Source organism: Geospiza fortis, unplaced genomic scaffold (assembly GCF_000277835.1).
Source record: "Geospiza fortis unplaced genomic scaffold, GeoFor_1.0 scaffold115, whole genome shotgun sequence".
Lineage (NCBI taxonomy): Eukaryota > Metazoa > Chordata > Aves > Passeriformes > Thraupidae > Geospiza > Geospiza fortis.
Genome location: NW_005054499.1, coordinates 678,604 through 687,578, shown reverse-complemented (window position 1 = coordinate 687,578; position 8,975 = coordinate 678,604). Strand labels below are relative to the sequence as shown.

Here is an 8,975-nt window from a genome sequence, read left to right as displayed (position 1 = left end):
CTCGGCGAGTCGGAACGTACAGATGGATTTGCGAATAAAAGCTGAAATATCTCCCGTGTGCATTTGTTCAGTGCGGACCACTGGGAGAAGCGTTGCCTTCGCTCCTGCTGGTGGGGCTGTAGGTCCTGTCACTTGTGTGCCCCACCTGATAACTGTAGTTGGAAGGATTGGGTTTCTAGTTCAATGCTTGGAACGAAGTCCTTGAAGTGTGGCTGGGAGGGTGAGATGCTCCTTTTCTGTACTGAGGAGAAATTACAGATGTGGATGGTGTTGCTCTGTTGCAGAATGGCTGCTTTTACTGGCTGAACCAGGTGATAGAATCATAGAATGGTTGGAAAGGACTTAAAAGATATAGATTTAAAGGACTTTTAAGGACTTGTAGATTTAGAGTTCCTTGGACGAGTGAGTGGTGACTTCTTCCAGACTGAGTGCACCTCTGACAGCTGGGCTGCAGCTCTCTGCTGTGCTTTTCTGTACCACAAAGGCTCTGAAAATCAAGACATCCATTGCTCCCCTACTCTTACAGGGCTTGGATTTTCCTTTTTAAAGGGTTTCCAGCCAGTTCCTTTGCAGAGTTGAGGGAGATACCCAAGTGTTCCTTTCCTGCCCTGTAGTAATGGGGCTGTGGATGCTATTATTGCATCCACAAATGGCTGAACCACTTTGAGCTGTCTGTCAGTGTCCCCTGGTCTTGTCCCTTGCACAACTCAAGACCAGTTGTTAAAGTCCTGCCCTTTTGGTGGTTATGCCTGTCCAGTCTGGAGACCTGGTCAAAAAAACAACTGCTGGGGCTTTTGTTGAAGGTGGGAGAGCCCTGCTTAGGCTGTCAGCTCTGTGGCAATGGGCTGTTGGAGACCTGGAAGAACTTTGTTGTCTCTGTGTAGCTGCAGGTTGTAGGTAAGGAGTGAGGAGTTAGCAGTGAACCTCAGAATAAAAGTAATTCAACCACAAGATAAGCATTTCCTAGGCTGTCAGTTCTTGTTGGGGGGGTGTAAGCTCTGTGGTACACACCACTGTGACCTGCAGTGTCCCAGTTACAAGTGAGGAGCTGTGTCCATCCCCCAGATGAGGGCTATCAACTCAGCAATTTCTGCAGAGCTTCACCAGGAGCAGGTTTCTGTGTGATAAGCACTTTGCACTTGATGGCCAGAGGAACCTGTCTGTGCATCCTTTCTGAGGGCTGTGCACTGCACTGGGAAAGGTGCTGTTGATTTAAGTCAGAGTACAGGAACTGATAATACCAGAGATGTGGAGTGACTGGGGGTTCACAGACAGGATTTTCTTGGGAGTCTGTCCCAGCAGGCTCAGTTAAGATTATTTTCAATGCTTCTTGAGTATGTCACCCCCATTCCCCAAAAGACCCTGTCAAGTGTGGTGAGTCTGATTTTTCTGATGGCTAAAGGGTTAATCCTCCTTGACTTCATGCAGTGCTGGGCTCTAAACTAGCCACACTCAGCAAAGATCTTACTGTGACAATTAATGCTTCTATGAAAAATCTCAGCTTGCTGTTCAGGAGGAGCCAGACAAGCAAAAGGAAGGCTAGAAAATGAGAAGATGAATGAAAAGTAAAATCAAACAGTGAATGCCCTGCAGAACCAACAGCCAATTCAGATCCATGATGGTGAATTGTCAAAAATTCTGGTCTGTTTATAGAAAACTGAAAAATTAAAACTAGAGAAATGGTAAAGAAAGAAGAAGCAATTGAGGTGTAATGTTTCTCAAAAGAAGCCACAGAATAGCTTGGGACTCCTCAGTCAGGAAGAAGCTGGGCAACAGAAGTTTATAATGTAAGTGAAAGGAGAAGGTGACAGGGAATTATTTTTCCCAGGTGTGATGGGAGATATCTGCTGATCTCTGCAAGTTTAGCAGAGGCCAGGGTCAAACCCAAATGAGCAGGTGTTTCTGCAGGCAATGTGTAGCTCATTCAAGTTCTTTCTGACAGTATAGGAGGACACTTGGGGATACCTGAACATTACTGTATGGCCAAAACCACTGATCTGTGGCTCAAAAGATCTCCTGACTCAGAAATAGGGGATGTTTGTTTTGTTTTGGGTTTTTTTTTGAGTTGGGTTTTCGGGTTTTTTTGTGTGTGTTTTTTTGTTTGGTTGGGTTGGTTTGCTTGTTTTTAATTCATGGATCCATTTTCCTTCAGTGATGTCTTATGCCAATGAAATCCACAGGGGAGAAATCAAGGTCTTTGTAAGAAGCTTAAGCTCTCTAAGCTCTTCTTCATTTTAAACCTGCCACCCCCTCACTTTGTTCTGTGTCCCCAAATTTCCAATCATTTCTTGTTCATCTTCTCCACATTAGTAATGATTTTGGAGCTCCTGAGGTGTTCCCTGTTGAGTGTCTCCCTGTCTAAGAACCACTGTGTGTTGCAGATTGTGATCACCTTTTTCTGCCCTGTTTCTAGCTTTATGGGATGGGGGAGGGAACAGCACTGGTTTAAGCTGTAGATGGATGTGTCATGGATTTTGCCAATGCTATAATTAGGCCTGGTTGTTCTATATTTCAAACATCCATCACAGAACCACAGAAATATTTAGACTGGAAGGGACCTTTTGAGGTCACTCAGTCCAATCCCCTGCTCCAAGCAGGACTGCATTCAAAGGCAGGGCTGGCTGCCCAGGGCTTTGTCCAGGCAGATTTTGAAAACTTCAGGGGATGGGATTTGTTTGGAGCCTTGTTTTAGTTTTAGGGCTCCGTTTCTTTATTCTTTTAAACCCTCTATTTCTGGGTTTGCATTTGCCTCAAAAGTTTGGAGTGAGGAGTCCCATCTGCTCCTCTTCCTCATGCTACCATCTTGGGACCTCAGTTTCTGCACCACTGTCTCCTCAAGCCTCTAGAGAAAAGCCTGAGTTTCCTTGAGCAGGGGGAAGTTTTGCTCTGTTTCTCTGCAGCACACTTCTGGGGATGGTTTGTTCCTACTCAAAACAGCCAAAGAATACAGTTTGTTCTTGTGACATCTTGACTTTGCCCATGAATCCTCTGGACTTCCACAGGGGTGAGGAAGAAAGGGGATTTTACAATTTACCTCACCCTAAAACTCCAAAACACAGTTACTAAGAAATATTGAAATAGCTTTCACGTTCTTGGCTACAGAACTGTCACAGATGTGGTTTTCTCCTCTAGAAAACTGGAGATGTTCCTCATCAAATACTGACAATTTATAAAAATAAAACTATGGCTGTGCCTGAGGTCATCCTGTGCAGTTCCCAAAACAAGTCACAGCCTCAAATACAAGCTGGTTGCTAAGGATACCCATCCCACAAACACTGGCACCTGCAGCAGAGTCCAGGGAATGCTCTGCACATCAGCTCCAGTCCTGTCTTACAGGTAAGTCCCTCCCTATGTCCCAGCACTGCTCCTGGGGTGTATGGCAAGAGGTAGGTGGCAGCTCCCAAGGAAAGCATGACTCCACCATCTCCAACTCCATCCCACTCTGCATTTGGACAGCACTGAGCCCCTTGATTATTGTCTGTTAGCATGGGCTCCCTGACAATCACATTGTCAAGGAAAAGGAGCAATTTGGATTCAAGAAGCCAATGGCAAAGACAAGACAAAGAGTCTCATAGCTGCCACAATGAGGCAGAATACCTTCAGATGAGGGGACCAGGCAGGGCATCCCACATACCAGGTCCTCTGTTGATCGCAGCAGAAACCAGAGGTAAGTCTCACTGTGTCAATGCCAGAAACATCGGTGTTGTTCCCTTTTCCAGATCCTCAAGTCACAAGCACATGTTGATGAGGATATCTCTGAGATCCTACGTGTGATTTGTTACAGCTGGACTCTGCTGGAGTGCTTCTGCAACAACAGCTGAGAATCCCACTGTGGAATATTCCCAGGGAGTATTCCCACTTTGCTGAGCCCAAGTCCCTAGTGCAGCAGGGATTCCCAGGAACCACCACATGTCTCTGCATGAATAGGGATTAGGGAAAGCAGCTCTTTGCCAAATCCAAGTGATATTCCAGAGAAGAAGCACTAAGCCTGTAGCAAAAGCTGTGCAAGTGGCTGCTTTCGCAAGCATCTGATCCCAGCCCAATTCCCAGAGCAGCCTTTGCCCTGAAGAAGAGGGAAAACAGGGATCTGCACCTCAAGTCTTGGATAACATGCTGCTGTTTAAAAAGCCAGTGGTTACGCTGTGGTCCACCTCAGCAATATTTGATGCTGAGGGGCTCTTATGGGGGCATGTCGTTGTTCAGCACGTTACAACACTCCCCATTTTCAGATGCTGGTTACAGTCTGCCGTTAGGTTGCTTCATAATTGCTACACCAAGGTATGGATCAAGTCCTGCTTTTCCTGTTTCAACTGCAAATACAAAATTCAGTTGATTGCAAGGCACTGTAGTGAGTTGAGGAAAGTTTTGACAAGTCAGCCAAGTCCTGTGTCTGTTGTATATGTGCAGCTCAGAGGCAGTGGGACCTTTCCATGTGCAGGGGCTGTGCTGCATCCTGCAGCCCCAGATGGATTATTATTTCCTTTCCAGATTTGCCAAAAATACCCCTGAGTTCACATTTCCAGGGAATTTTGCAAGTTCAGCTTGCTACAAACATTCATGACCTGCTCATGACCACTGAAATACCAGGGGGGGTGAAGAGACCTCAATGCACCAGTTTTCTGATCTCTCACACTGCTGGCTGTGATTCAGGGTCCATCCTCGCTTCTTCAGCTGCAAAAAGCAGATTTCCCATGGAAATCTGCCTCTCCCTGCATGGCTGAAGAGTTGTGTCTGCCCCATTCCTCTGCACACCTCTGCCTTTCTTCAACAGCACAAAACAAACTCCAGAAGGGGACAGAGGGTTTTATTTAATTCTTTAATTCTCAGCCAAGCCCCTGTGCCAGTTGTTTTGCCAGGCACACTTCTGTGCCAGAGCCACAACCAAAAAGCATCACATCCCTACAGGTGGGAGAATACAGGTAACACTGCAGTACTGTGAGCAGTGCCAAGAGCAAACCTGCTTTGTCAAGAGGGCACAGCTAGGTAAGGAAAAGAACAGTAATTTTAATAACTAAACACAGCTGTAGCTTCCTCAGAATTTCTGGCAGGGTTCAAAAGAGGATCACAGTGTCCCTGAAGGAAGAGGAGCACAGAGCCACTGGACTGCTGGGGAAAAAAACAAGGAGGAGGGGAGAGTGTTGCCCAGCATCCCAACACAAACTGTGTTAAATCCAAAGGAAGGCATCTCATGGAAATGAGATTTCAAGGTGCCTATTTCTCTCCTTTCACAGGTGTTGGGGAGGAATGGGTTAAAAGAAGAAGACTGGTGAGGAGGATTGTAAATGCTCAATTGACCTTGCAGCTGGGAATAACCCTTGATGAAGCAGTGTAAGCAGCAGATCTGTGCTCCTCCAGCATGGATCAAGTTTGTGTACCTCTGCCTGGGTGTTGCTTTGGGGACCCTTGGGACAGCTCAGTAACGGGAATAAATTTGCTCTTTGTGCTTGAGCCACGGGTTTGTGGCTGTCCTGACTGCCTGCCTGTGCTGACTCACACAACAGAGAAGCAAAGCTAGCCAAGGCTCCAAGGCTGTGTTTTAGAGCTCTTGGAGCAGCCAAATCCCACCTCTGGTGTGTGTAGGTGCAGTGAACACTGCACTGTTCAGCATCTTGGAAAGATAGAGCTACAAGTGCTCCTGATTTCTGCCCTTGCACCACGGGGATCTGCCCCTTTGGACAAGCCCAGCTGCGTCACACATTAAAGGCACGACTGCCACAAATGGCCAATTTCTCCTGCAAAGCCTCTGTAAGAATTCAGGGCTGTGAACAGCACCAACTGCACAGCCAAGGGATTTAGGGTTGAATTAGGTACTCACTGGAGTTTGACATTTCCAAAGAGTTACTACAAGCTGTTGGTACTGGAGCATGCCTCCAGCAGATGGGCAGCAAGACCTGCTCTATTCACTCCCCGTCTGAAGGATCTGTGAGCGAGCTCAAGGCAGCAAAAGAAAAGCTGCAAGAGTCCCTGCCCCCCTGCAAGGGAAGGCTCTGCACCACAGGCTGTTTATAAATAGCCAGTTTCAGGAAAAGGCCCTTTCCGTTCTGGTGTCAGTACGCTGTAAAGAATAAACAGCTTTCAGGGCTGAAAAAAAGCCCTCCTTACCTTCCCATGCAAAACCTGCCTCCATGTGCTCAGCAAGCTCCAGCATTTAGGGCACAGCTGGGGTCCCCTCAGCCATGGGGAGGCAGGCAGGAGACCCTGAGTCACATCCTCCACAGAAATGTTTGTGGCAGTTTTGACGTGCTCACCAGGCAGAAGGCAGGCTCGTTAACACAGGATGTGCAATCAGGGCCCTGTTTCTGGACTGCTGACCTGGGATATGCTCAAGAGGGGTTGAGCATACTGGAATAGTGCCCAGGGTGTGAGGGCACAGCCTCTCATTAAAGACCATTACCACACTTCCACAAATCACCTGGGCTGGACTATGAGTTAAATACATGGTAAACCAGAGGAAAAACAGGTGAATGCTCTGGGAGTGTGAGACAAGACTGGCAACAAGAGAGCTAGGAGCCATGGGAGGGAGCCTGCAGCTTCTGCTCTGAGCACTGGGCAGTTCAGCCCAGCAGAGCCTCATGGGAACTTCCTTATGGACTTTCTAGCTCTCAGACCTCTCTAGTGAAGACACACTTTCTGAAAAGTACGCCCTGATTTTTCCTTTTGTGTTCATCCCTGGGAACCCAGGACTACTCTGATGCCCACTGCAAAGGGTTTGGAAGGGACAGGAGAAGATTGCCTTTGGAAGGGGTGGAGGAAAAGAAAAGCCCTGTATATAGCTGGGTCCATTGCCACGGCAGCATCTTGAAGTCAGCTCTTTGGAGTAGCCAATGTAAAGCAGAAAGGAGTACAGATAGAGCGTGATCAGCCTGTCCTCCCCACGCCAGCGTGGCTGTCCCCAAATGAGGAGGGACGCTCAGGTGCTGCGGAGTGATTGCTTGGGGGCCATCGGTGGTGACCTCTCCCTGGGATGGGCACCGCTACTCAGCCGTGGTGCTGACAGGGCCAGCGTGGGCAGGAGGGGTCCCCGGCGCCCGGGGCCACCAAGGGCCACCCGGGGCCCCTCGGGGCCACCCGGGAACTCCCGCGGGGCGCTGCTGCCCTCTCGCGGCTCTGGGCGAGAACCACCGCCCTGCCCGGCCCCAGGCTGCGGGAGCGGAGTGCGGGGAACGGGGAGCGGGGTGAGGGGTGCCAAGTTCTAGGCACTGAGCGCTGGGTGCGGAGTGTCAGGTGCACGATGCAGGGCGCCAGGTGCTGGGTACTGAGCGCTGGCTGTGTGGTGCTGGATGCGGGGTGTCAAGTGCAGGATGCAGGTTGTGGGGTTTGGGGTGCCAGGTGCTGAGTACTGAGTGCTGGGTGTGGAGTGCTGCTGAGTGTGGGGGGTCAAGTGCGGGATATGGGTTGTGGGGAGCGGGGTTTGGGGTGCCAGGTCCTGGGTGCTGAGTGCTGGGTGTGGGGCGCTAAGTGCAGGATGCAGGTTGTGGGGTTTGGGGTGCCAGGTGCTGGGTGGGGAGTGCTGGGTGTGGGGTGCTGAGTGCGAGATGTCAAGTGTTGGATGTGGGTTGTGCAGAGCGGGGTTTGGAGTGCCAGGCACTGAGTGCTGGGTATGGGGTGCTGCTGAGTGCGGGGTTTCAAGTGCAGGATGCAGGTTGTGGGGAGCGGGGTTTGGGGTGCCAGGTGCTGGGTAGGGAGTTCGGGGGCAGAGTGCCAAGATTTGGGTGATGAGTGCTGAGGGTCCTGGGGTTCACAACACTGGGGTCCCTCCTCAGAAGCAGGTGCTGGCCCCATCCTTCCCACGGCCACGCTGTTTGCTCCAGAGATGCAGGGATGTGTGGTGATATCTTCACACTGTGCACCCTCAGAGCACAGGGTGAGGAGCCAGAGCCCTGGGAATCCTCCTTGCTGAAGCAGAACACACTGTAAGCACAGCAGCACCATGGGGATTCCCTCAACAGCTACTGCTGTCACTTTAACTCTGCCTGCAAAACTCCTTTCCTCCCCCACGAGCTCCCCTGTCCTATCTTCCCACTTCCATTTATGTTAGGTTGGAATGAGTGTGACTCCCAGAGCGGCATCGGGGTGGGCAGACAGGAAAGTTTCCTTTCCAGGGCCTCACCACCCTCACAGGGAAGAATTTCTTCCTAATATCCCACCTACCCCTGCCCTCTGGCAGTGGGAAGCCATTCCCCTTTGTCCTGTCCCTCCATCCCCTGGCCAAAATCCCTCTCCAACTTTCCTGGAGCCCCTTCAGGCCCTGGAAGGCCACAATAAGATCACCCTGGAGCCTTCTCTTATTCTATTACACAAGTTTCATCCATGGTCCTTCTCCATATTTACCATCATTTTGACCTGGTATGAATGCTTCTGAAATCAGAATTTTTTTTTTTTGTACCAAGCATTTCTTAAAGAAATATGTACACTCTTACTTTACACACACATACACCAAGTTCTTAAGATCTTACAGGGCAGGAGGCTCAGGGGGATCACATCGCTCTCTAGAAATCCCCAAGAACAGGTTGTAGTGAGGTGGGTACTGGTCTCTTCTCTTGCGCCTGCAGTGAGAGGACAGGAGGAAATGGCCTTGAGCAGACTCAGTGGAGATTCACGTGAGATATTACAAAAACCCTTCAGTCAGGCATTGGGCTGCCCAGGGAGATGGTGGAGTCACCATTCCTGGAGGTGTTCAAGAGGCAGGATGTGGCGCTGGGTGATGTTTTAGTGGTTGAGGGGTTGCGTTGGACGGTGGGGCTGGATGAGCTCTGTGAAAAACGCCAATCTCTTGTTTTTAAAATTTTAAAAGTTTAATAGTAATAAAATTGTTATAAAAATAGTAATACAATTAGAGTAATAATAATTTGGACAAACTGGATTAGGATAATATGAGACAATAAAGACAAAGAGTTATGGATGTCCGGGTACCTTTTTCTGGGCAGCACAAGCCCGAAAAAGGACACCCGTTAACAAAGGATTAACCCTTAAAA

At 49.3% G+C, this 8,975-nt stretch overlaps 1 protein-coding gene across 1 annotated transcript in view; it reads left to right on the top strand.

The window, feature by feature from the left end:
- Window positions 1-7,535: 7,535 nt before the first annotated feature.
- STX12 (syntaxin 12) overlaps window positions 7,536-8,975 on the top strand; it is a 15,863-nt gene continuing 14,423 nt past the window's right edge. The window contains exon 1 of the mRNA XM_005428695.2: window positions 7,536-7,551. Coding sequence (XP_005428752.2) covers window positions 7,536-7,551 — 16 coding nt within the window. The remainder of the gene's footprint in view (window positions 7,552-8,975) is intronic.